Below are 25,674 nucleotides of genomic sequence, written 5' to 3'. Positions count from 1 at the left end.
GGGAGGGGAGGCTTTGGCCCACACCCGACAGTGCTCAGGGTTCAGCTCTGGCTCTGTTCAGGGGTCACGCCTGGTGATGCTGGAGGGTCACACGGGTACCGTGTATTAAGCCAGGACAGCTGAGTACACGGCACGCACCTGACAGCTGGGGGACTTGACTTTTGGGATAACGTGTAGCCGAAGGCTCGTGCTGGCGCCTTCTGTACGTGGTTACACACTTTGCCAGCTCTTTCTGTCTGCAGACTGTCCTTTGCCCTCCTGAATTACTGTGGCACTTTCATCAAAACTCGACTGATGAGGGCCAGAGTGATGGTCCAACGGGTAGCGCGTTTGCCTCGCACACAGCCAACCTGGGTTTGACGCCTGGCATCCCCTCTGAAGTCAGCGGGGCCGCAGGGGTGGCTTCTGTGAGGGGAGAGGCGAGAGACGGTCACTTTCTCCCGACCCGCCTCTGCCACCCCAGGGCGGGCTGGGGAGGCCAGGATGAGTTTGTGATGGGCCCACACGGTCCCCCACCAGCCCCACCAGGTGGCCGCCGTGCCTGCCGTCCTGCCGTCCTGTCCTCTTGGTCTTCTGGGCACCCGACTGCCAGGGGAGCTGCAGACCCAGGCTGGAGTGAGGAACTCTGCGGGGAGGGGGAGTCCCAGGCCCTTCCAGGTCGCCGTCCTCATGGGGAGGAGTCTCAGAGGAGGGGGGAAGTCAAAACAGATTTACTGGGGGCTCAAGCAACAGCACAGAGGGGAGGGCACTTGCCTTGCACGCGGCCGACCTGAGTTCAACTCTCAGCATCCCACAGGGTCCCTGGAGCACTGCCAGGAGTAATTCCTGAGTGCAGAGCCAGGAGTCACCCCTGTGCATTGCCGGGTGTGACCCAAAAACCAAAAAATAAATAAGTAAAATAGATTCACTGGGAGGCTCTTCAGAAGGGGAAGGAGGGCGGGGAAGAGAGAGAGAGAGAGAGAGGGATGTGCTCAAGGGACAACGCTGGCTTCTCCGGAGGCGGAGAGACCCCACACACATCTCCAGGGACACGTGTGCTCAGGAGCCACGTGTGCTCGGCCACGTAGGCACATGCAGCACATGGGCTCGGGCTTCATGAGCGTTTGAGCGCCCGTCCTCTTTCGAGATGGCTTTTAGAGGGGTTTCCCGAGCTGCCCCTCATGGAGCTTTCAGGAGCTAGGAGTCACTGGCCAAGGGGTAGAGTGGGGAGTGGGCCAGGGTCCTCTTCGAAACTCTCCGAAATTCCTTTTGTGGCCTTTGTTCCTGCCAAGCTTCTCTCCGAGGGGGGTCCAGCCTTCTCTGGGCCCAGGCACCAGGTGGGGGTCTCACCAGGCCTGGTGCCTGTGTCGCAGCCTGGCCCTGTTGGTTTGATTACTTCCTAGGAACCCCATTGCCACGGGCCGTCCCTGTCTGCCTGCCTACATCACCCCAAGCACAGCCAGGAATAATCCCTGAGTAACCCAGCCAAACCCCGAATTCGGACAAACAGTGTGGCCAGAAAAATCAACTAAAAAATAAAATCAGGGGCTGGAGTGATAGCATAGCAGATAGGGCATTTGCCATGCACATGACTGACCCGGGTACGATTCCCAGCATCCCATATGGTCTCCAAGCACCGCTGGAGTAATTCCTGAGTGCAGAGCCAGGAGTAACCCCTGAGCATTGCCGGGTGTGACCCAAAAAGCAAAATAAATAAATAAAATTAAATTTAAAAAAATCAACTGACTGGAATGACAGTATCGTCGGTTGGGTGTTTGTCTTGTTTGCAGCCTGCCCGGGTTCCATCCCTGGCATCCCATAGGGTCCCCTGAGCCCTCCAGGAGTGACCCCTGAGTGCAGAGCCAGGAGTAAGCCCCGAGCACTGCTGGGTGTGACCTCCAACATGAACAAAAAAGTCAATCGAACTAGACAAGCAACCACCTTTCTGAGCTCTGTCCATCACGCGGGGCTGGCAGCTGCCTCGTCAGGCTGCACCTTGTCCGTCACTGCAGCTTTTTTTTTTTTTTTTTATTTTTTATTAGAGAATCACTGTGGTGTACAGTTACAAACTTAAGAACTTTTGTGTTTGCATTTCATTCATACAGTGATTGTTTACCCATCCCTCCACCGTCACTGCAGCTTTGACGGCAAGTTTACATTGGAAAGTGGGACCCACCCTCCCTCTCCCTCTCTCTCTCCCCCTCCCTCTTTCTGTTTGTGGGGGATCCGGAAAAGCCCTATTCGTTAGGGAACCAGCCTCTCTCTGAGGGAAATGCTGCTGACATTTTTTAGGTAGAGGTTCTGTTTATCGCTTCACTTTGATAGTGTTGGCATCTTTATAACGTGGCGTTTCCCTGCGGGTGCAGTGATGCCTCCTCGTTTGCTCTATGCCTCTTGATCTTCTTCTTGATAATATTCTGTAGTTTTTAACATACAAAGTTGTCACTAACATGTTTAGATTCATTCCCAAGTTCATTCTCTAAGAAACTATTGTGGTTTTTTTTTTTTTTAGGCTTCACTCAGAAGTGCTCCTGGCTTAGTCCTGACTCAGTGCTCAGGGGTCTCTCCTGGTGGGGTTCAGGGGACCATATGGAGTGCTGGGGATCGACCTTGGGTCAACCACGTGCAAGGCCAATTCCCTACCTGCTGGGCTGTCACCCCAGTCCCACACATGTGTGGGAGAAGCTGCTGTAGGTGAATTCATTCCCAATTCCCGTTTCTCTCCTGAGTTCTTATTATGATTGCTGTTATTTGGGAGCACCCCGTGGTACTCAGGGGCGTTCTGGGGGTCCCTGCGGGGCTGGGAATGGAGGCCAGCTCCTGCCGGAGGCCTGCATGCAGCTCTTGACAGTCTAACTCGGGCAACAAGAAACAGACGGAGAAAAGAGGCCCCTAGTGCTAAGACAGAGGCTGTGCTTGTCTTGCAAGTGGCCGACTTGGGTTGGAACCCAGCACCCCGGTGATGCCCAGAGCCTGCTGGAGTCAACCCTGAGTGCGGAGCCAGGAGTCAGCCCTGAGCACAGCTGATGGCTGGCTGTGCCCCTCCTCCCACCCCAACCCCCCAAAACACAGAAAGCTGGGCCAAGTGTAAGGAAGCAGTTCAGAAAAGGGCAAAGGGCAGACTCAGATGACGGGATGACGGGCCAGCCGGGCCAGCCAGAAGGTGGCCACACCCATCGGCCATCAAGGGAATGCGGGCGTCTGCTCAGGACCCGAGTCGTGGACGGCAGGATGTGGGAGATGGGCCAGCGCCCCAGCACCTGTGAGTAAGGCCCCCTCAAAAGCACGTCTTGCTAATTCCCGAGCCTCCCGTGTGTTCCAGCCCGACGTATCTGTAGTCACAACAGTGTGTCACAGCTCTACGTCACCTGTCCTGCCTTTCAAAGGTGACTTCCCAGACTGTGCAAGGAAAACACTAGTGTATACAAGAACCTGTCACGTGAGGTGCAGCTAGTCCCTGCAGGGCTTTGTGCATATGGAACTGTGCTGTGTGGAAGGACGGGCAGGTCGGTGTTCAGGGCTCGGGACGGCACAGCTGGGCGCGTGCCTTGCACTTCTGCCTGGCACCGCTCTTCTGCTCAGTGGGGGCCGTGCGCCTTCTGTGAGGCGGGGCAGCTTGGTCTGGACAGAGAGGCGCCCTCCCAACCCCCGCCCCGCACCTCTGGGTGAAAGACCCTCCCCAGGAGGCCCAAGGGCAGGGCCAGGCGGCGGGCTCAGGACAGCAGCGCCCCCTGGTGGGCACTTCGGCCAGCGCACGCTTTCTCCCTGTGCTGGGCCCACAGGGCGTTCTCAGCTATTCTGTTTCTTTTCTTTTCGTTTTTTCGGCCACATTTGACTCTGCTCAGGGCTTATTCCTGCTCTGCACTCAGGGATCACTCCTGGTGGTACTCAGGGCACCAGGGGTAGAACCTGGGCCAGCTGGGTGCTGGCAAGCACCCTTCCCGCTGGACTGTCTGGATATTCTGTTGCTTAGTTGCCGTGTCCAGTGGGATTGCGCCCCATTTTCATTTCTAGAAACCACAATCTGAATGACAGGGACAGGATCATTGGCACGAAAGGAAGAGACGCAGGTTACTCCCGGCCCTGTGCTCCTGCGGTCCTCCAGATAACCCCCTCCCCCCACGCTTTGCTTCCTGGGCCCTGGCGGCGCCCGGGGCTGTTCCTGGGCAGATGCTCTGCTCAGGCTTGTTCAGGGGACCATGTGCGGTGCAGGGAGTTGAACTGGGGTCGTGTCAGCAGCCCCTGAGGAGACATGTAAGCTGAGAAAGGGGTTGTGGGCGACAAAGGCGACACGGGAGGTTGGGGGGTGGCCAGTGGGTGTCAGGGGCCTGGGGCCTGGGGCCCACAGCACAGGTGGGGTGTGGCACCAAAGGTTGAGTGTTTGGCACGCCCCAGCACTCCCCGACCCTCTCCAGTCCCGGGTAGTCCCACTTGCAGCCCCCTCCCCACCTGGAGGGTGGACGCGGTGTTGGGGGCTCTCCTCGGCTAACAGACTCCGGGGCCAAGCAGGGCGGGCGTGGTCGGCAAGGCAGCGCCTACACAGACCAGAATCTACCGGGTATCGCGGCCACTGCCACCCGGCCAGGCACGTTTCTCTCTCTGCTCCCCGGTGCCCAGGCCGGAGCTGGGCTCTGCCCCTGGGTCACCTTGCGGTCAGTGCTTGGCCATCCTGGCGGTCACTGTGGCCTGAGTCTCCCGTGCCATGTCCGCAGCATGTGGAGTAAAGGCCGGCCGACCCATACAAACGCTGCTCCGGGGTGAGCCTTCGCGATTCAGGGCTTCGCTCTGGGGGTCCGGCGCCCGGTGGGAGACTCCAGCTGCTCCTCCCTCACCCAGGGGGCGGCCTCTTCTCTGGACCGCTGTGTCTGTGCCCTCTGCCTCCCCCTAGCGGCTAGCAGGGGAAGGGCGTGCAGAGTCCGCAGCTGGCGTGGGGGGGCGCAGGCCCCACGGGGCTCCAGGGGCCATCAACCACCGACGGCCCTCCCACGCGCCCCTCCACTAGAGGCTGGGGAGTTGAGCAGTTTGCGAGAACACTGATCTGGGCTATAGAATAGGGAGGCCTCGAGATCCCAGAACGTCTATTCATTGCCAATGATAACAAAAAATATTTAGTTTTGAAATAATAAACATTTCTATACTTACTCCAAAAACATGACACTTGCAGTTTCGGAAAATTAGAGATGACCGCTCTGTTATTCTACTGTCGTGAGAGAACGCCTTCTGGAGGCCTGGTCTGGGACGCAGGCCTCGGCCCTAGTGGCCGGCGGGATTGGTCCTCTGGCAGAATCACTGCCCAGCCGGTCACTGGGCAGTGTTAGAGCGAGGGAGGAATCACAATACATGCCTGGAACTCGGCCCCACACGGAGTCCCTCCCCTCTGGGAGCCCCTCTCCTGTTTCTTCTCTCTCCTACTTCCCAGTACAATTTTCTACTTTCAGCAAAGCAAAACAAAACAATCTATGCCGAGATCACTCGTGAGCTAGTAGCGATCTCCCGCCATCTCCTCTCCCCTCACTGCGCCACCTGGACCTGCGCTTTAAATCTGAATCAGCCGCCTGTCTTTTGATCGTGCGGGAGATTCTGCCACTGAAGCATGTGGCGCGTCTCTAAGGTGTGTTCTCCCTCTAATCTCACACTCTGCCTGAAACTACTCACGCTGAGCACAAGCGGCAAGACAGCCAGGTTGCGGCCTTGCATGCAGACAACCTGGGTTCGACCCTCAACACCCCATACGGTCCCCCCAGCCCCACCAGGAGTGACCCTCGAGCACAGAGCCAGGAGTGAGTCCCGAGCACTACTGCAGTTGTTAAGCCGTCTGCCCCAGGAGTCACGAGACTGGCCTCTGGATCCACCGCGTCACAGCTCCTCAGGGAACTTGGTTTTTATTTACATCTTATTTCGTTATTTACTTGTTTTTGAGCCACATCTGGTGATGCTCAGGGGTTACTCCTGGCGGTGCTCGGGGAACCATACAGGATGCTGGGGATCAAAGCCCTGTCAGCTATGTACCAGGCAAATACCCTACCCGCTGTGCTATGGCTCCGGCCCAAGAAACTGTTGGTTTTTGAATTTTATTTTATTTTTTTGAATTTTATTTTTTTAAATTTTATTTATTTTTTTCTTTTTGGGTCACACCCAGCGATGCACAGGGGTCACTCCTGGCTCATGCACTCAGGAATTACTCCTGGCAGTGCTTGGGAGACCATATGGGATGCTGGGATTCGAACCCGGGTTGGCCACGTGCAAGGCAAACGTCCTACCCGCTGCGCTATTGCTCCAGCCCCGAAACTGCTGGCTTTCAACTCCACTTTAACCGCCTAACTAACGACATAAGATCAAAACTGGATCTAGAAGGTAAAGGCCCGGGACTCCCTCTCTAATCCTTAGGGATCACTCCTGGGTGATCAGGACACCAGGGGTCAGGGCACCAGGTGGGGTGCCGGGATTGAACCGGGGTTGGCCACGGGCCAGGCGAGCGCCCTCCCCGCTACACTGCTGCTCTGGCCCCTTCCCTGGACGTTGTTCTCCTAGCAAGAGCAGGACTTGGGACAGTGACGCCAGAGCCCCTGCCCCTGAGAGCCTCCTCCCCGGCCTCTTCCCGGGCCCTTCCTGCTCTGCTCCTGGCCGCGGGCACGGCTGAGGCTGCCCCTTCTCCCTAGGGCCGCCGCTCTGTGGGGACAGGGCCCTCCCCCCGATCAAACATGGACCCTCAGCCCCAGCACGTTTCCGGGTCAGTCCTGGGCGCTCTACGCTCTGGCCGACTCCAGTCGCCCAATTCCCCTCCCCACCAACCTGGGATTTTTTTTTTCTTTTAATTTTCTTTTTCCTGTGGTAGAAGATCCGAGCCACTGATTTCCCACTGGAGCCTTGTGATGTCAGGGTACCCAGCGCTCTGCCCCTCAGCACCAGCCTCTCCCCCGCGCAGTCGGCCTCGCACCAGCCTGCTGGCCACTCGGGAACAGGCCGCAGGCTGTGTCCTGAGAACATGTGATTTGGGTCTCCCAGGTGGGAGCGCTGGGCTGAGGGTCTGTGACCTTCAAGAAAGCTCCTCCTTCCCACCAGGCTTCCCCGAGTGCCAGGCCAGCCCCTGGCCTGTGGGTTTCTGCTCCGGCGGGGTGTCCTCCCCAGGGCCAGAAGTGGGGGCGCGGGAGGGGGTCACGGCTGTGCCATGGCCTTTCATCCCTCCCTCCTGCACCTGGGGCTGTTCCGGGTGCAGCCACCGCAGGGCAGGCTTGGGGGCACCAGCCCTTGGCGCCCTGCCCCGCGGTCCCCTGCACATCCTGCTGTGTCGCGCCTGTCCACCACCTGCTGTCACCCCTAACTCTGTCACCTGTTCGAGCCCCCCGACGGCGGTGGGTGGGCAGGAGGGCAGGGGTTGGTGCGGCAGGACAGGTCTGTGCCAGGCAGGGAGGGCACTGGGGAAATTCCCCAACTCCTGGGCTGGAGGCCAAAGTCACGGCCAGGCCGCGGGGGCGGGGCCAGTGGGAATGCCCGGCCCCCCGGTGAGGTCCCAAGGCCTGGACCCGAGCCCCTTCCGCAGCCGGCGTGCCCCCTCCCCGGAAACTTCCTGCCGCTGCGTCCCGGGACAGGTGAGCCCGCGTGCCGCCCCCGCCCGGCGCCCATCCCTGCCCCGTCCGCCCTCACGACACCGGATACCTTGTAGCAGCAGCGCTGCCGCGCCGCGTGGACAGGGCGCCGGGCACGCCGAGAGGCTGGCCACAGGGGGGTCCCGGGAGACCGCGCCTACGCCCCAGCCCTGCCTGCATCCAGCCAGGAGTGGGGCCAGGGGGCTCAACCGGCAGGTGGGCGCCGTCCGGGCCGCGCCGTCACCGGACTGCGGGTCCCGCGTCGCCCGGCGCGGTTGAAGCGTCAACCCGCGGGCGCAGGCCGGGCCGGGCGCGTCGCGCTGCGGGGGCCGCGGCCCCGCGGGCAGGGGGGCGCGTGGGTGAGTCAGGGGGCGTCAGCCGGCGGGGCGGAATCGGAGCGGGTGGGCGCGGGGGGCGGCGGCCTCCAAAGGGGGGTCGTGGGGTGGGCTGCGGCCGAGGGGGTGGCCTTGGGCCGGGCGAAGGGGTGGGGCCGAGGGCTGGGGGCGGAGAGGTGGGCGTGGGGGCCGAGGGGTGGGCGTGAGCCGGGACAGGTCCGAGGGGTGGGGCCGCAAGGGTGGGCGTCGGCCGGTCCAAGGGGTGGGTCGGAGGCTAGGCGTGAGGACCAAGGGGTGTGACGGAGGGTTGGGGCGGGGGTCGAGGGGTGGGCGCGGGCCGGGGTTCGCGGAATGGACCGCGGGTAGGGGTGCGGTGGGCGCGGGCCGGACGGGGGTCGCGGGCCGGGCCGGGGGCTGGGCGCAGGCCGGGCGGGGTGCGGGGTGCAGGTGCGGGGGAAGGGGTGCGGGGGGCGCGGGCCGGGCCGGGCGGGGGTCCCGGGCCGGGCGGGCGGGGGGCGGGGGCGGGCGCTCACCTGCGCCGGCCCGCCCTAACCTGACTTCCGGGGCGGGCCGGGGGCGTTCCGGGGCGGGCGGGGCGGGGCGCAGACGTCAGGCCCGCGCGAGGCGCCGTCCGTGGCGCTGGCCGCTGCCGCAGCGTGCTGGCCGCGCGGGCGGGTCCTGGGCGGCGGCCCCGCGGGGCCGGGCCGGAGCGGGAGGCAGGTAAGGGGCACCTGCGCGGCCGGACAAAGGCGCCCAGGGGGGCCGCGCACCTGACGGGCCGCGCAGGCCGGGAGGGGCCGCGGGGCGCGCGGATCCGTCCCCCGCGTCCCCCGCCCGGCCCGGCCCGGCCCGACCCGGTCCCCGCGCGATCGCCGGCTCGGGGAGGCGCCGCTGCCCTCTCGGGCCGGCCGATCCCGCCCGGCCGCCTCCTCCCGGCCGGCCCGGTCTCGCCTTATCCCGGTCCCTCCCTCCGTCTTCCTCCTCCTCCTCCTCCCCTCCTCCCTCTCTCCTCATTTCCCTTCCCGCTGTCCCTGTCGCCTCCCCGGCGGCCTGTCCTCGGCCTCCGCTCCTCCTGCTCGTCCCAGCCCGGCCCCTGCCCAGCCCGCGCCCTCCCCCTCCGCGTCCCGGTGGCCCCAGCCCGCGCCCCCCCCCCCCCCCCGTCCCGGTGTTCCAGCCCCGCACCCTCCTCCCCGGCCCCGCGCCCTCCCCCTCCGCGTCCCGGTGGCCCCAGCCCGCGCCCCCCCCTCGGGTCCCGGTGTTCCAGCCCTGCACCCTCCTCCCCAGTCCCGCGCCCTCCCCCTCCGCGTCCTGGTGTCCCCAGCCCTGCGCCCTCCCCCTCCGCCTCCCGGTGTCCCCAGCCCGCACTCTCCTCCCGTGTCCCCAGCCCCGCGGCCTCCCCCTGCGGGTCCTGTAGCCCAGCCCCGCGCCCCTTTCTGCCTTGGGTCCAGGCAGGCGCTGGCTCTTGCTGCGGGCGGGCGGGCGAGTCTGGGTGTTTATTATTCTCCCTCCTAGCGACATGGCCAAAGGCTATTTGGGAGCGTCCGTCCTGGTTCCCAGGCCTGGCCCTCTGCAGGGGCCTGAGTGGCCGCAGGCGTGTGACCCTCAGGGCCGCTGCCCCCACCCTCAGCCCTGGCTCCTCCCCAGCTGTCTGCAGGGGATTCTCCAGCCCGGGCTGGCCCTTGGGCTGCCCCCTGCTAACTGGTGGGCCCTGAGCTTAAGCCCCCGGGCCCAGGGACTCTGCCCGCTGCCCTCTGGAGGGTCTCCAGGTGCAGGCACGCATGGATGGCTCCGGGCAGCTCCCAGCCCCCCAGGCCCAGCTCAGAGGCGTGAGCCGTCCCCAGAGGACACTCGACAGCCTTTCCATGGGGACAGCTTGCCCCGAGCCCCGGCTCTGCCCTGCCGGCACCCCCAGCCCCCAGGAGGCACTGCCCTGCCCCTTCCTGGGGTCCCCCCTCATGTAGCCCCCACCTCTCAGCTGGAGAAGATGCTGCTGCCTGGGCCTGGGCGGTCTGTTTGGGTCTCTGCCGTGTGTCTGTCTGGCCCAGGGTGTGTGTCTGGGTCCCTGTTGTCTCTCTGGGCTACTGCTGTTGTGTATCTGCTGGGAGCAGTTGTCTGTGTCTCTGCTGTGTGTCTGTCTCTTTCTGCTGTGTGTCTGTCTGGGCCCTGGGTGTCTGTCTGTCTGGGTCTCTGCCTTGTGTCTCTCTGGACCCTAGATATCTGTCTGTCTGGTCCCTGCTGTGCGTCTGTGTGGGCTCTGGGTGTCTGTCTGGACCCCGGGTGTGTCTGTCTGGGCCCAGGTGTCTGAGTGGGCCCTGGGTGTCTTTCTGCTCTCTGCTGTTTATCCATGTGGGCCCTGGAGGTGTCCGTCTGTCTAGTCTCTGCTGTGTGTCTGTCTGGGCCCTGAGTGTCTGTCTGTCTGCTCTCTGCTGTGTGTCCGTCTGGGTCTTGGGTGTCTGTCACTCTGGTCTTCGCTGTGCTGTGTGTCCATCTGGGCCCTGGGTGTCTGTCTCTCTGGGCCCTGGGAGTCTGTCTGGTCTCTGCTGTGTGTCCGTCTGGGTCTTGGGTGTCTGTCACTCTGGTCTCCGCTGTGTGTCCGTGTGGGCCCAGGGTGTCTGTCTGTCTGGGCCATGGGTGTCTGTCTGGTCTCTGCTGTGTGTCCATATGGGCCCAGGGTATCTGTCTGGTCTCTGCTGTGTGTCCGTCTGGGTCTTGGGTGTCTGAAACTCTGGTCTCCGCTGTGTGTCCATGTGGGCCCTGGGTGTCTGTCTGGGCCCTGGGTGTCAGTCTGGTCTCCGCTGTGTGTCCGTGTGGGCCCTGGGTGTCAGTCTGGGTCCTGTTGGTGCGGGTGGGTAGCTGTTGTGTCCTCTTGGAGGTCTCAGCGGGGCCTGTCGGAGGTGGTGGCTGTGTTCGTCCGAAGGCCCCATCTCCCCGTCAGGCGGCCACTCCCCAGGCCTGTCCCCACTGTCCCTGGACGCCCAGATGCAGCTGAGCCCCCGGGTGGCCCGATGCGCGCCCCTGACAGCACCTGCCACCCTGGCCCTGGTCTCTGGGGGCGGCCATGTGGGCGCTGTCAGCTCACTGGCCACTCAGCCGGTCCCCGGAGGGGGTGAGGGCAGGCAGGGCAGGTGCCAGGATCTCAGGGCTTGCACCCCTGCAGGCCAGCCTGGCCGTGCCCCGCCGCGATGAGCGTCACGTCGTGGTTCCTGGTGAGCAGCAGCGGCACGCGGCACCGCCTCCCGCGGGAGCTCATCTTCGTGGGCCGCGACGAGTGCGAGCTCATGCTGCAGGTGCGTGCAGACCTGCGACGGGGCGGGGCCCTGTGATGGTGGGGGCGGGGGAGCCCCTGTGCTGGGGGGGTGGGGAGCGCCCCTCAGTGATGGGGGGCGGAGGCGCCCCTTCGTGGTGCCCCTGTTCGCACAGACGCGAGGCTTCTAGCGAGTTCTCCGAGGAGGTGTTTCCAAGGTGCGGGGAGGCTGGCGGCCAGGGCAGGGCTGGGCGTGGTGTGTCAGGTTCTGCTAGGTTCTGCACAGGCGGGTCAGGCCCTGAGCTCCCCTCCCCCCACTCGGTGCTCCTGCAGGGGGGCAGCAGATGTTGGTCCCCCTTCTCTGCACCCCCGTGTCTCTCAGACCCTCGAGGGCCCCTGCTCCTGGGGCCAGAGGAGAGGAGAGCCCGTCCTGCCCAGCAGCCCGTGGACAGCGGGTGCTGGAGGGGCCCGTGACCCTCTCGACGGTCAGTGGGACAGGGATGCTCAGAAGCAGCCCGGCTGGGGGTTCGCTCTGGGCCCTGGCTGGGCAGGATTCTGTGCTGGGCCTTTGGTATGATCAGGAGGGCTTTTTGGAGGAGGCGGCCCTTGGCAGGCCCTGGGAGGTGGGGGGAGGAGTCTGCGGCCGGTGCCCCTTTGAGGCCAGTGCTGGGGATCCCTGCACAGGTGGCCCTGCGTTCCTGGGGAGCCCGCAGCCGTGAGGACCGCCTACTGACCACGCCCCTGGGCGGCGCCCGGTGACTCAGTGTGGCCCTCGGGCTGCCCCTTCCCTGTGTCGACTGACAGGCACCCCCAGCGGCGACTCTGGGGGTGCCCTCATGCCCCACCCCCAGCCCTCCTCTCCCCTCCGGGCTGGGTCTGAGAAGTGGCCATGTGGCTGGCCCTGGCCAGGCCACGGTATGGGAGCAGGTTGGTGGGGGACACGTGCGGGGCTTCCAGGCTGCCCGAGGTGCAGGTCCAGCCCGTTCTTCCCGGGACTGGACGCCGGGGGAGGGGGTCATGCAGAGACTGCGGCCAGGACCCCTTGGTCACTGGGCAGGGCGGGGTTTGTGGCAGGGGCTGTGCGGTGCCCTACTAGGCAGAGGCGCCCCAGCAGGCCAGGGTGTGTCCCCGCCCAGGGGTCAGGCCCAGGGCCAAGGTGGGTGGGAGGGGCGTGGAGGCCCCAGGGGCTGTGGCTCACCACAAGACTGGCCTCGCCTCCTGGAGGGTGGGGAAGCTTTGGAAGTTTCCATGGAGAGTGTGGGCGGGGCCTGATGCAGCCTGGGGAGGGGTGAGGGCCAGTGGGCATCCGCGCTCACAGCCTTGGGTGCTTGCCGTGCTGTGGGGGCAGGGGCGGTAAGGCAGAGTTGGGCTTGGGGAGTTGTGTTTTGGGGGGCTCCCAGCAGTGCCTAGGGCAGTGCCAGGGCTCTGCATGACACTATGTCAGATCACTCCCTGGGGAGGGGGCACCCGAAGGTCTCCAAACTACGCTTGCAAAGATCAGCCCCAGCCCCACCCCCGGCCCGTCACGCCTGCAGTCAGCCCCTGGCCCGTCACTCCCGCGGTCAGCCCCTGGCCCGTCACTCCCGAGGTCAGCCCCTGGCCCATCACTCCCGCGGTCAGCCCCTGGCCCCGTCACTCCCGCGGTCAGCCCCAGACTGCTGCTTGCAGAGGTGCCGCTGGGCTGCGTGGGAGAGAGCTTTTCTCTGCGCCCTGGCCTGGCCTGGGGTGCAGACCCCGCTCTTTTCTAGCCCCCCTTGCTGAGGCGCTGCCTTGAGGGGTAGGTAGGATGAACGCAGGAGTCACCGGGGGCCCAGACCAGGGGCCTGAGGGCGGAGGGAGACACTTCTCAGCCAGGCCCTAAGACTCGTCCCTCCTGTCCAGACGCCCCTACCCCCTGGCAGAGGCCTCGGGGCCAGACCCTGCTCGAGCCTGAGGCACTGTGTACAGGGATGGTCCTGCCACCCCACACACCCAGGGCTGGACCGGGGGCTTTGGGGACTGCCCTGTCCATGCCAGGGCCCGCTGTCAGTCACCGCCAGAGCTGGGCAGTGGGACCAGCCCTGCAGCCTACTGTGCCTGCGAGCATGTGTGAGCCGTGAGAGCCTGTGTGTGTCGGGAGCATGGGCTGTGTGTGTAAGCATGTGTGAACAGGTGTGAGTTGTGAGAGTGCGTGTGTTGAGAGCGTGCGCTGTGTGTGAACGTATGTGTGAACATGTGTGAGTTGAGAGAGCGTTTGTGTGAGCATGTTGAGAGTGTGGGCTGTGTGTGTGAGCACGTGAGAGCTGAGAGCATGTGTGTGAGCATGTTGAGAGCGTGGGCTGTGAGAGCATCAGCTGTTATACACCAACACAGCTGTAAGAGCGTGTGCGTGAGTGTATTGAGAGCATGGTCTGAGTGTAAGCGTGTGTGTGAACATGCGTGAACTTGAGAATGAGCTGTGCAAGCATGTAAGCGTGTGTGAACCTGTGAGCGTGAGATGTGCATGTGTGAATGTGCATGAACCTGTGAGCGTGAGATGTGCATGTGTGAATGTGCATGAACCTGTGAGCATGAGCTGTGTGAGCATGTGTGTAAACATGTGTGAACGTGAGCTGTGCATGTGCATAAGAGTGTGTGAATGTGTATGAACATGTTGGCATGAGCTATGCGAGCACGTGCGTAAGCGTGTATGAACGTGTGAGCGTGAGCTGTGCATGCATGTGTGCATGAGCGCCCATCTGGGGCACATATGTGCTGGGAGTGGCCTGCGTCCTGCGGGGTGGGGCAGGGACAGCTCAGGCCAGGCAGGTGCAGCCTCGGCGTCTCCATCTCTGCTCTGGACTCTGCCCTGCCGGGACCGGGTGGGGACAGTGTCCCGGCCACGCCCACGGCTCCTGGGAGCTGCCGTGGAGATGCGCAGCGGCCTGCCTGCTGGAGGCCAAGTCTGGAGGAACCGGCTCTGCCGTCTCGGGAACCCCTGGGGCCTACGTGGGGGTGGTGAGGCCGCTGAGGGCCTCGTGTCCCCCCAGTCCCGCAGTGTGGACAAGCAGCATGCCGTCATCAACTATGACCACGACCAGGACGAGCACTGGGTGAAGGACCTGGGCAGCCTGAATGGGGTGAGTGTCAGCCCCCTGCAGCCCCCAGCCCTGGGTCCGTCCATGCCCCCTCCATGCCCACTGCCACGGGGCTCCAGCTCCCAGTGGGCGACCCCTTCTGCTGAGGGTGGTGACCGGGCTCAAGAGTTACACTGGTCCCTTGGGCACTGGTGGCCCTTTGGCCGCACCCAGGGCCTTGGTCCTGCGGCCTGTGGGGAGTGGGCCTTTGTGGGCGCTGCTGGGCAGGGGACGCCAGCTCCGCCCTGTGCTGTCCCCAGACGTTCGTGAACGACGTGCGCATCCCGGACCAGAAGTACATCACGCTCAAGCTGAACGATGTCATCCGCTTCGGCTACGATATCCTCTGCGTGGCCGGGAGCGGGCGCGGCAGTGGCCAGGGCCCTGCCAGGACGCCCACCATAACCAGCACCCGTGGCCCGAGCATTGGGTATGGGCTGATTACAGCTGGGGGACCTGGGTGCTGGCTGGGTCCTGGTGGTGCCCGCGGGGGTGCAGTGGGTGTCTGGGGCTCCCGCGTTTCTGTCTCTCAGCTGCCTGCACCGTGCAGGGGCTGGCGGTGCCCCACAGCCCGGGGGTGAGTGGCAGCCGCCAGTGTGTGCCGGGTGCCCAGGCACAGGGCCCGTTCATGTCGCTGGGTGAGCCGCTTCTCACGCTCCTTAACTCCAAGCCACATTCCAACATGTACGTGCTGGAGCGTGTACAGCACCAGGTTCCAGAGGAGGCGCTCAGGGTCAGTGCTTAGCCCCACACCCAGGCCCGTGTGCCCATTGGGGGACCCCTCGGTGGGGCCCAGTCACGGTGTCTCCTCTTCCCTGCCCTTTAGTGCTGGCCCTGGGCCGGCATGGGGACTCCCTGAGGGTCATGTGTGGGGGTCCCTGCATGAGCTGCCAACAGCACCAGGAAGGGGAGACCTGTCCCTGTCACTCAGATGGGCTCTGCGGGGTCAGACTGCAGGGACGTGTGCATGTGTGCGCACAAATGCACAGTGCAATGATACGTGCACATGTGCATACAGCACATACACGTACACAACACACATGCTTCATCATGCATACACACCATACATGTGCACACAATGGCATATCACAGTGCACACACATGCACATACATGTGAACATGAGACATGCATGTGTAAGCACATATGCAATGCACCCGTGTATGTGTGCAGACACATGGACATGCAGCACCTGCATGGCCCATATGCAGTGTTCATGTTCCCATCACTCCTGTGTGCACACGATTACAGATTCATACACATGTGTGCAGGCACCTGGTGACGGTATGTCTCTAAGCTCTCAGGTGCCTGACGCGACCATGCTCCCACCCTCGCACCCTCACAGTGCACAGCTGCACAAACTGTCATCCAGAGTGCATACATACCCTTGCGTACATACCCTCCTGCGTGCCTCTGTGGGGGGTGGTGAGGAGCCCGCCCTGGCTGCTCACCGCCCCGCCCACAGCACGAGAAGTACAGCCACCAGCTGCGGGGTGGCAGCAGGGGCCCGGCGCCCAAGCGGGAGGAGGTCCTGCCCGAGAACCCGCCCTACTGCGAGGCGCTGAGCGCCAGGCCGGACAAGGGCGACCGGAGGCCAGCGGCAGGTAGGGCCGACCCTCCCGGGGCGCCTTGGAGCAGTGTGCCCCACCCCGCCCCGCGCCCACGGTCACGCGGGGCGCCCTCTCCTCCCGCAGATGCGGCCACCTACCGCACCCCTCTCTACGGGCAGCCGTCCTGGTGGGGTGAGGATGACGGTCCCCCCCAGCCGGGAGAGCCGCGCCAGGAGGACCCCCGCCCAGGTAGGGCCTGCCACATAGGTGGGTGGGCGACCCCCCAGCCTCGGGACTGAGCGCTGTCGTCCCCCCCATTAGAGCGCCCCAAGGAGCAGGGACCACCCGAGGGGGAGCCGCCTGCGGTGATGCCGGGTTTCCGGGCGCACACGGAGCCCCCTGGCTGCCCCATCCGCCGCGAGCCCAGCTACTTCGAGATCCCCACGAAGGAGGCCCCACCGCCCCCGCCCCCGCCGCCGCCCCCGCCTTCACCGCCGCGGGCCCCCGAGGGGACGCCCCCCGAGGCGACCCCGAAGGACGCCCCCCCGGGCGGGAGCACAGCGGCCCCCGTGGTGCAGAGCCACTCGTCGTTCACCATCGAGTTCGACGAGTGCAGCCCGGGCAAGGTGAAGATCCGGGACCACGTCACCAAGTTCGCGCTGCGCCCGCGGCGGGCCCCGGGCAAGGCCCCGGCGCCCCCCGAGGCGCTGTCCGCCGAGAGCAAGGTGGCCGACTGGCTGGTGCACAACGACCCCAGCCTACTGTGCCGCGCCGGCGCCGGGGACCCGGGGGACGGCAGCCACAGCACCAAGAGCGACGTGCCGGTGCACACCCGCACGCTGAGGGGTGAGCGCGGGCCGCGCGCGGGGCGCCCCGGGTAGGCCCCGGTGGCCTGGGGCTGACGCCTCGCGGTCCCCCCAGGCCACAAGCACGAGGACGGCACGCAGAGCGACTCGGAGGACCCCGCGGCCAAGGCGGCCCCCGAGGGCAGCGGCGCGGGCGGCGGCGAGCCGGGGCGGCTGCAGCGGCAGATCAAGCGCGACCCCCGCGACCTGCTGCACAACCAGCAGGCCTTCGTCATCGAGTTCTTCGACGACGACACGCCGCGCAAGAAGCGCTCGCAGTCCTTCACGCACGCGCCGGCCGGGGACGCCAAGGCCGAGCGGCGCCGACCCCCGGGCGCGGGCGAGCGCGAGCGGGCGCGGGCGGCGGGCGGTGGCCCCGGGGGTCCCCAGCGCGCCAGCTCGCTCAAGCGCGAGAAGACGGAGGAGCGGCTGGGCGCGCCCGCCACGGCCCGCGCCGTGCGGCCCTTCGGCAGCGTGGGCCGCCGCTCCCGCCTCACGCAGGACTTCGTGGCCCAGTGCCTGCGAGAGGGCTCCCCGGCCTCCCGCGGCGACCCCGAGAAGGCGCCCCCCAGCCCGCCGCCCCCGCCGGCCGACCCCCAGCTGACCAAGGCTCGCAAGCAGGAGGAGGACGACAGCCTCAGTGACGCGGGGACCTACACCATCGAGACGGACGCGCAGGACCAGGAGGTGGAGGAGGCGCGCAAGATGATCGACCAGGTGCGCCCGGCGCGGGGCTGCGGGGGGCCTGGAGTGAGGCGGGGGGCTGCGCGCTGACCGGCGCCCTTGTCTGCCCCCGCTGCAGGTCTTTGGGGTCCTGGAGTCGCCCGAACTCTCCAGGGCGTCCTCGGCCACCTTCCGCCCGGTCATCAAAGGGGACAGGGACGACTGTGGTGACGGGTCGGTGGCCCAGCGCCTGGCCCTCCTGCAGGGCTTTGCCTCCCGGCCCGCGGGCGTGACCAGCGCGGGGGAAGCCCAGGTAGGGCCTGCAGGCCGGAGGGGTGGCTGGCGGGCTCGGGCCTTGCTGCATGGGCGCTGCCACTGCCAGCCCCAGGGCACCAGCCGGAAGGAAGGGGCCTCCCCCCGGGTGGGGCCAGTGGCAGGACCTCCTGGCTGCTCCTGCAGCAGGTACCAGAGGCTGGTGTGCATCCTTTTGCTGGGGACGCGGTTCTGAGGGTCGTGTACCTGCATGCGTGCTCCTGCAGGCAGGGGCGTGTGCATGCGTGCTTCTGTGGGCGTGTTCCTGCGTCCGTGCGTGCTTGTGCAGGGGCGTGTTCCTGCATGCGTGCTTCTGTGGGCGTGTACCTGCGTCTGTGCGTGCTTGTGCAGGAACGTGTTCCTGCATGCGTGCGCGCTTCTGTGGGCGTGTTCCTGCGTCCGTGCGTGCTTTTGTGGGCGTGTTCCTGCGTGCATGCGCGCTTCTGTGGGCGTGTTCCTGCGTCCGTGCTTTTGTGGGCGTGTTCCTGCGTGCATGCGTGCTTTTGTGGGCGTGTTCCTGCGTCTGTGTGTGCTTGTGCAGGAACGTGTTCCTGCATGCTTGTGTGCTTCTGTGGGCGTGTTCCTGCGTCCGTGCGTGCTTGTGCAGGAACGTGTTCCTGCATGCGTGCGTGCTTCTGTGGGAGTGTTCCTGCGTGCATGCGTGCTTTTGTGGGCGTGTTCCTGCGTCCGTGTGTGCTTTTGTGGGCGTGTTCCTGTGTCCGTGCGTGCTTGTGCAGGAATGTGTTCCTGCATGCGTGCGTGATTCTGTGGGCGTGTTCCTGCGTGCATGCGTGCTTTTGTGGGCGTGTTCCTGCGTCCGTGTGTGCTTTTGTGGGCGTGTTCCTGTGTCCGTGCGTGCTTGTGCAGGAACGTGTTCCTGCATGTGTGCGCACTTCTGTGGGTGTGTTCCTGTGTCCATGCGTGCTTTTGTGGGTGTGTTCCTGCGTCCGTGCGTGCTTGTGCAGGGGTGTGTTCCTGCATGCGTGCGCGCTTCTGTGGGTGTGTTCCTGCGTCCGTGTGTGCTTCTGTGGGCGTGTACCTGCGTGCGCGCGTGCTTCTGTGGGGGGTGTGTTCCTGTGTGCTCCTGCTTTTGCGGGGGTGTATTGCTGTGTGCGTGCTCCTGTGGGCGTGTTCCTGCATCCGTGTGTGCTTCTGTGGGCGTGTATCTGCGTGTGCGAGTGCTTCTGTGGGGGCGTCTTCCTGTGTGCTCCTGCTTCTGCGGGGGTGTATTGCTGTGGGCGTGTTCCTGCGTGCGCAAGTGCTTCTGTGGGGGCGTATTCCTGTGTGCTCCTGCTTTTGCGGGGGGGTGTGTATTGCTGTGTGTGTGCTCCTGTGGGCGTGTTCCTGCGTGCGCGTGTGCTTCTGTGGGGGCATATTCCTGTGTGCTCCTGCTTCTGCGGGGGTGTATTGCTGTGTGCCTGCTCCTGTGGGGGTGTGTTCCTGCATGCGTGCGTGTTCCTGTGGGGGGCTGTTTCTGCGTGCGCTCATGCTTGTGTGGAAATGTGTTCCTGTTTGCGCTGTTTCTGTGGGGGCGTGTTCCTCTGGGCATGTGTGCCATGTGGGGGGTGTTCCTGTCTGTGAGTGCTTCTGTGGGGGTGTGTTCCTGAGCGTGTGCGTGTTTCTGGGGGCGTGTTCCAGCGTGCATGTATGCTTGTGTGGGGGCGTATTCTTGTCTGCTGCTGCTTCTGTGGGAGTGTATTGCTGTGTACCTGCACGTGTGCATGCTCCTTGGGGGGGTTCCTGCGTGGGTGTATGCTCTTGTGAGGGCGTGTTCCTGCATGGGTGCGTGCTCCTATGTGGGCATATTCCTGTGTGTGTGTTCCTGTGTGCGTGCACCTGCGGGGGCGTGTTCCTGCGTGTCTGCATGCTTTTGCGGGGGTCCTTTGATTCCGTGGGAGCGTGGGGTAGCAGATAACGGTGTCCGGCGTGGCTGCTGTCGGATGTGCCTGACAGCGGCCCTGGCACCCGCTCCTCTTCTCTCCCGTGCAGGGCCTCCCTCTGCCAGGCTCCCCCGGCAGCCAGAAGTGGGTGTCCCGCTGGGCCAGCCTGGCTGACAGCTACTCAGACCCGGGCCTGGCCGGTGAGCAGCCCCACTGCCCTGTGGGGAGGTGGTTGGTTGTCAGCACAGGCCACTGCCTGACGGTGGCGCCAGGCCTGAGGTCACTCTGACCCTCTGCCCTTCCAGATGATGGCCCTGGGCGCCGAGCGGGGGACCCCGAGGGGGTCCTGCCTGCACGCCAGCGGCGCCTGCTCCCCCAGCTGCCCAGTGACCGGTCTGACAGCCCCGCGGGCCCCGAGGCTGCCAGGAGGAGTGGCCCAGGCCCTCCGGAGCCAACCCGTGAGCAGGCGGGCCACTTCGTGGGCCAGGAGGACCTGGAACCCGACAGCCTCAGTGATGCCAGTGGGTCGGATGGTGGTCGCGGCCACGAGCCGAGTGGGGGTCCCCAGGAGGAGAGACACAAGAGCGCCCAGGAGGGTCTGGCATGGACGAGGGGCCGGCGCTCCCCCAGAGCCCCAGGGGAGCTGGCACCCACGGCTTTCTTCATCGGGGACCAGAACGGCGAGGCCGCCTTCCCCAGGAAGCCAGGGGCGGCTCCCGGAGACGCGGAGGGCCCGGGGCGAGCGGCCCAGCCCAGCGGCCCGGCGAGGGACGGTGTGTACGTCAGCGCCAGCGGGCGGCTGGTGCTGCAGCTGCGGGCCGGGCGCTCCCCCGAGCCCGAGCGGCCGCCGGCCCCCGAGGCGCTGACCGTCGTGCGCCAGGAGAGCTTCACCAAGGAGCCGAGCAGCGGCCCCCCGGCGCCCGGCCCGCTCCCGCACATCCCCAGCCACCCGCTGCTGCAGGACCTGGCGTCCGCCCGCGCCGCGCGCATGGAGCTGCGCTCACAGGACACGCAGCTGTTCCTGAGGGAGACGGAGACCGCCCTGGCCGCCCTCGAGGCCCAGCTGCTGTCCAAGGCGGCCGAGGCGCCCGTGCGCCCCGAGGACTCGCTGTCCGGAGACTCCGACGTGGACACGAGCAGCACCGTGAGCCTGCTCAGTGGCACACACGGGGCCAGCCCAGTGGGGCTTCCGAAGGACAAGCTGCCGTCCCCTCCTGCGGCGCCCGGCCCCGCCGCAGCCGCCCCCTGCAGCCCACAGGGCCGGCTCGGGGAGAAGCAGCGGCACCCCGCCGGACCACCGGACCCAGGCCGGGGAGAGCCCGCGCGCCGCCTGGCCGTGCGGCGTGGCCCCGCGCCCCGCGGCTCCCTGGACTGGCCGGACGAGGAGCGAAGCTGTGGCGTCACACACCCAGCCGGCTCGGACACGGTCCCCTCGGACCCAGAGACCCCCGCAGCCGGGCGCCCCGCACCTCGCAGGAGGCCTCAGGCCCCTGCGCCGGCCCCCGCCTCCCGGGAAGAGCAGGCTCGGGGTTCCAGCAGTGCCCAGAAGGTCCAGCAGGCGCTGACCCGCTCCAACAGCCTGTCCACGCCGCGGCCGACACGGGCCTCCCGGCTCAGGCGGGCCCGGCTGGGGGACGCCTCGGACACAGAGGCCGGCGACAGTGAGCGTGGGCACCCCGAGCCCCCGGGCCGGCCAGCCGCCGAGCAGACCAAGAAGCTGTCCCGCCTGGACATCCTGGCCATGCCCCGGAAGCGGGCTGGCTCCTTCACAGGGTCCAGTGACACGGAGCCCACCCCCCGCTCGGGCTTCTCGGGCCGCAGCGTTGAGTCGTACTGTGCCAGTCGCAAGCCCACAGTGGCCGAGGCCCGTGCCGCCGCCAGGAAGACCGCCAGCACCAGTGCCCCCCGCCAGCCCTTCAGCAGGGCCCGGCCGGGCAGTGCCCGCTACTCAACCAGTGAGTGCTGGGGCTGTGGCTTCCTGTGGCCGGCGTGGGCTGGGGGACTGGGCTCACAGGGGTCTGACCTGCACACGGGGTTGGGGGCCTGCGGGGCAGGGAAGGGGTCAGCTCCATCCTGCAGAGGCCCCTGAGCGCCGCCTCCTTCGGCGTCCAGCGGGCTTCCGGTGTTGTGCATGGCTTCAGCTGAGCCCTGAGCTGCCCCACCCCTTCCTCCCTGCCCCTGTGCTGGGGGCTGTGCTGGGGGCTGAGGCTCTGGGGGGCTAAGGCTCGGGGGGCTGCAGGATGCGGGGTCGCAGCACTGGGATGGGGAGCTGCTGGCTGGAACCCCTGACCTCATGGCACTGCTCCCTTTTCCGAGCACCGGGAGCTCGGCCGTGTGGGGGCGGCCGCCCCGTGCCAGGCAGCTCCCCTGCACCCCGTCTGCCCCGCACGTGCCCCCCGGAGCTCAGCGCCCTTCGCTCTGCTCTTGCCCCCGGCACCCCCAGACGCGCGGCGCCGGCAGCAGGGATCCGACTGTGCATCCACATCGGAGGAGGAGTCCGGCTCCCATCAGGGCTCCCCCAAACACACGCGCCCCCGTGCCTCAACAGCCACGCAGACCCCACGGGCCAGTAGCTCTGGCCGCAGCCGGCCCCGGGCCCCAGGCCTCCGGGACACCGACGATGAGGAGGAGGGGGCTGACCCCTACGGCTTCCTCGTGCAGACCGCCGAGATCGCCGAGATCGCCAGGTGCGCGGGGGCATATCGAGGGGATGGGGGGTGCTGCTGGGGTCATATCGTGGGTCGGTGGGGGGTGTTGAGGGGGGCATATTGCAGGGACGGGGTGCTGGCCCAGTGGTGAGGGCGGAGCTGTGGGTGGGCCGTGGTCTCACGGGGAAAGAGATGCCAGAGGAAGGGGCGGGGGAACTAGGGGTGTGGAGGGGTAAGGGGCTGGGAGTGGCCGGGCTGGGTGGGGTCAGGGTCCCGGGGTACCTCCAGGAATGAGGGGAGGGCCCAGGACGGAAGTGTGTTCTAGGGGTGAGTGGAGGAAGGGGTCCTCGCCTCTCGGGGTCCCACTCTGAGCCTTGGTGGCCCCTCCCCTTCCGTCCTTTCCCTGGCCTGAGGGCAGCCGTGGGTGGCTGCTGGGCGGAGCTGGGCCAGATCCCTCTCCCGCCCCTGGGGGTCTCCGGAGGGGAGCGGGGGAGCTGCGGCCCAGAGCCTGCCTTCTCCCGCCGCAGGCTGAGCCAGACGCTGGTGAAGGACGTGGCCATCCTGGCCCGGGAGATCCACGACGTGGCCGGGGACAGCGATGCGCTGGGGCCCCCGCACGGTGTGCCCAGCAGCCCGGCCTCCACCATCTCCGCCCACGAGGAGGTCAGCGGCCCTGATGCAGGGGCGGGCGGGGGGCGTCCAGAGCCAAGCGCCGCGGTGCCCGCGCAGAGACGCCCTCACCGGCGCTTCCGCTCTTGCAGCTGGTGCCACGCATCCCCGAGGCCAGCCTCAACTTCCAGAAGGTGCCCCCCGGCGCGCTGAGCACTCAGGACTTGGACCAGAACATGAACAGCAGCCGCGAGGACCCCGCAGCGCACCGGACGCGGCCGTGGAGCCGCGAGGAGGCAGGTGTCCGGGCGGGTGCGGGGGTCTGGGGCGCCCGGGCCGTGCTGACCCCCCGTCTCCCAGGTGATCTTCGACAACCTGATGCTGAACCCCGTGTCCCAGCTGTCGCAGGCCATCCGCGAGAACACGGAGCAGCTGGCTCAGAAGATGAAGTGAGTGGGCGGGGGCGGGATGCCTGCGGGTGGGCGGGCGGGTGGGCGCCGGCCAGGACCCATGCCTGTCCCTGTGCGCGGCAGGATCCTCTTTCAGAACTCGGGTCGCGCCTGGGAGGACCTGGAAGCCCGGATCAATGCGGAGAACGAGGTGCCCATCCTGAAGACGTCCAACAAGGTGGGCGCGCCTCTTCCGGGAGCCCCGCCCTTCTGGCTCCCTGGCCCCGCCCCGCCCCGCTCACTGCCCTACCCACCGCAGTGCTCCTAGGCCCCTCCGCTGCCCTGCCCTGCGTGCTCCCCAGGTCCCACCCCTGGCCCCCATTCTGAGTGCTTCCCAAGGACCCCCCCTGCCCTGGGTGCTCCCAAGGCCCTGTCCCTGATTTCTTCCACCTGGCGCATTGGGCACCGTGAGGCTCCTCACAGCGGGCCCTGGAGGGCTCCCCTCGGCGCCCCTGTTCCACACCCCCCTCTTCCAGGAGATCAGCTCGATCCTGAAGGAACTGCGGAGGGTGCAGAAGCAGCTAGAAGGTGGGTGCGGCTGACTCAGGGTGCTGGGGCGCCTTGGGAATGGGGCCCACAGGAGCTCCCAGGGTTCTCTGGGTATAGGCAGCAGGAAGGGCCCCGGCTGGCTGACCCTCTCCTCTCCCATCCCCAGTCATCAATGCCATTGTGGACCCCAGCGGGAACCTGGACCTGCTGGCCGGAAGCCGGGGCTGCGGGGGCCCCCTGGGGAAGAGCCGCCCGGCAGCCCCCAACCCGTCCTCACCGCCCTCAGCCCTGCCCCTGCGCAGCTTCCCCCCACGGGCCACCTGCGGCTCCCCAGGCCTCCCCGACTTCCTGCCTGACTCCGAGAGGTTCCTGATCTAGGGGGCCACAGGTCCCTCACCATGAAGACCCCACACGTGCCATACCCCGTGGGCAGTGCCTCGCACCCCGCCCACTCCACACCCCTGACCGTCCATCCCATGGCACCTTGCCCTGCCCACTGGTCTGGCCCAGTTCCTGCTGCGGCCGCTGCCAGGGGCGCCCCACCCCGGCATCGCTGTTCTTTTGTCTTTAGCTTTAAAGGAAAGTGTCTGTCCCTGTGCTGCGGAGCCCACGCGCGCCCTCGGCTGTCTGGCCCTGTATGGGGGCCGGCCAGGCCGAGGGCAGGGGGGCTGGCTGTGGCTCCCCTGTGCCAAACTCCAGGTGGGGTGCTGGGCGGTGGGCCTCGGCCCCAGGGCTCAGCTTTGCCACTCTTGTGCCAACACACAACTGCCAAATGCAGGGAGGGCGCGGGGGGCCTGGGAGCCTGCAGCCCCTGGGGGCTGCGGCCAGATGAGGGGAGAATAGAATTCCAGAAGGTCCGAGGCAGGTCCCCAGGTTGCGGGGGGAGGGGGGCAGTTCCGATTTCTCAGGACTTTCTCCATGGGAACCCTCGTCGAGCAGAGCTCTCCCGGAAGCCAAAGAGTCAGATGGCCATGGGGGGCTAGGCTGGCGCCCCTCGATCGTGTTTACTTGTTGAGGGGGATAGCGCGGGGCCTGGTGCCCATGTTTACGTGTGTGAGTGCGGGGGTGACCAGCCCCGAGTGCCCGTCGGAGAGGCGCTGCCCCCACATGCCTGCTGCCCCCCACCCCATGCCCTCGCGGCTCTAAACTGGTTGCTGCTCGGAGCCCCCACGCCGTGAGCTCAGGTGATCTATGGACGTCTTTCAGGAAATGGTTATTTTATATGATTTGTCATTCATCTGGTCAATAAATCATTCTTCTATCGCATACCGCACGCCGTGCCTAACGTGGAGGCGGGGCTCCTGGGTCCCCTCTGTGGCAGGGCAGACACGGCCGCAAGGGGGCGGCCTGGAGCCAGCTGCACTCCCCGCCTCATCTGCCTGGGCCCCTGCTGTGCCCCCAGGGCTGCCCCAGCTCGGGGGCTGAGGGCCAGGAGACCAGGACGCCCTGCAGTTCCGCATTCCACGGGCAGGTGTGGTGGGTGCCTGGGCCCCAGCAGGACGCCTCCTGCGAGTTGACAATGAGTCAGCGCCAGCAGGACGAGGCCCTCGGGAAGTAGAGAAGCCCAGCACCCTGGCCCCGTGACCCCCTCTGAGAGGGCGTGTAGGCTGTCCACACCCCCGTGGGACAGCGGCCCCCTGAGTCCCGGGCAGTCACGGGCCCCTGACAAGTGGCACTCGAGATGGAGGCGAGGGGGAAAGCCCCAAGGAAACGGCTTCCTCCTCTGCCCGCCCAGCTCGGGCACCTGGTGAGGTGCCCAGGGCCAGGGTCAGACGGGGAAAGTGCCCGAGACCCCCACCACCACACCGGGCAGAGTGGCAGACTCAGGCTGCAGTGAGAGTGTCTGGGGAGTAGGAGAGTCGGGCCTGATCCCTGCCCTGGCTTGCTGTTTTGAGGGGGCACCTGGCAATGCTCGGGGGTTACTCCTGACCCTATGCTCAGTGGTGCTCCGGGGGCCACGTGGGGTTGAACCCGGGCCAGCCCCACGCTGTG

General features: G+C 66.2%; 2 protein-coding genes across 3 annotated transcripts in view; one reads left to right on the top strand and one right to left on the bottom strand.

Annotated features, from left to right (window-relative positions):
• Positions 1 to 7,836, bottom strand: part of AKT1 (AKT serine/threonine kinase 1) — a 29,898-nt gene extending 22,062 nt beyond the window's left edge. The window contains exon 1 of the mRNA XM_055132642.1: positions 7,636 to 7,836. The gene's annotated coding sequence lies outside the window, so the exon portion shown is untranslated. The remainder of the gene's footprint in view (positions 1 to 7,635) is intronic.
• A 639-nt stretch (positions 7,837 to 8,475) lies between these two features.
• Positions 8,476 to 24,948, top strand: CEP170B (centrosomal protein 170B). 2 transcript variants are annotated; one of them, XM_055132639.1, is made up of 20 exons: positions 8,476 to 8,620; positions 11,058 to 11,187; positions 11,829 to 12,071; positions 14,153 to 14,242; positions 14,500 to 14,580; positions 14,916 to 14,972; positions 15,703 to 15,841; positions 15,932 to 16,036; positions 16,109 to 16,633; positions 16,709 to 17,349; positions 17,435 to 17,608; positions 19,597 to 19,687; positions 19,793 to 21,442; positions 21,931 to 22,174; positions 22,663 to 22,798; positions 22,897 to 23,040; positions 23,105 to 23,193; positions 23,278 to 23,371; positions 23,670 to 23,721; positions 23,849 to 24,948. In XM_055132639.1, exons 6-20 carry the CDS (start codon positions 14,922 to 14,924, stop codon positions 24,058 to 24,060), a joined length of 4,347 nt encoding a protein of 1,448 aa, XP_054988614.1. In that variant the 5' UTR covers positions 8,476 to 8,620; positions 11,058 to 11,187; positions 11,829 to 12,071; positions 14,153 to 14,242; positions 14,500 to 14,580; positions 14,916 to 14,921; the 3' UTR covers positions 24,061 to 24,948. The 2 variants fall into 2 exon arrangements, with proteins under 2 accessions (XP_054988614.1, XP_054988613.1); XM_055132638.1 differs by lacking the exon at positions 11,829 to 12,071.
• The last annotated feature ends 726 nt before the right edge of the window (positions 24,949 to 25,674 follow it).

This window comes from Sorex araneus, chromosome 3, assembly GCF_027595985.1.
Source record: "Sorex araneus isolate mSorAra2 chromosome 3, mSorAra2.pri, whole genome shotgun sequence".
NCBI lineage: Eukaryota > Metazoa > Chordata > Mammalia > Eulipotyphla > Soricidae > Sorex > Sorex araneus.
Note: the sequence above shows the minus strand (reverse complement) of the source record. Positions and strands in the feature narration are given on the sequence as shown.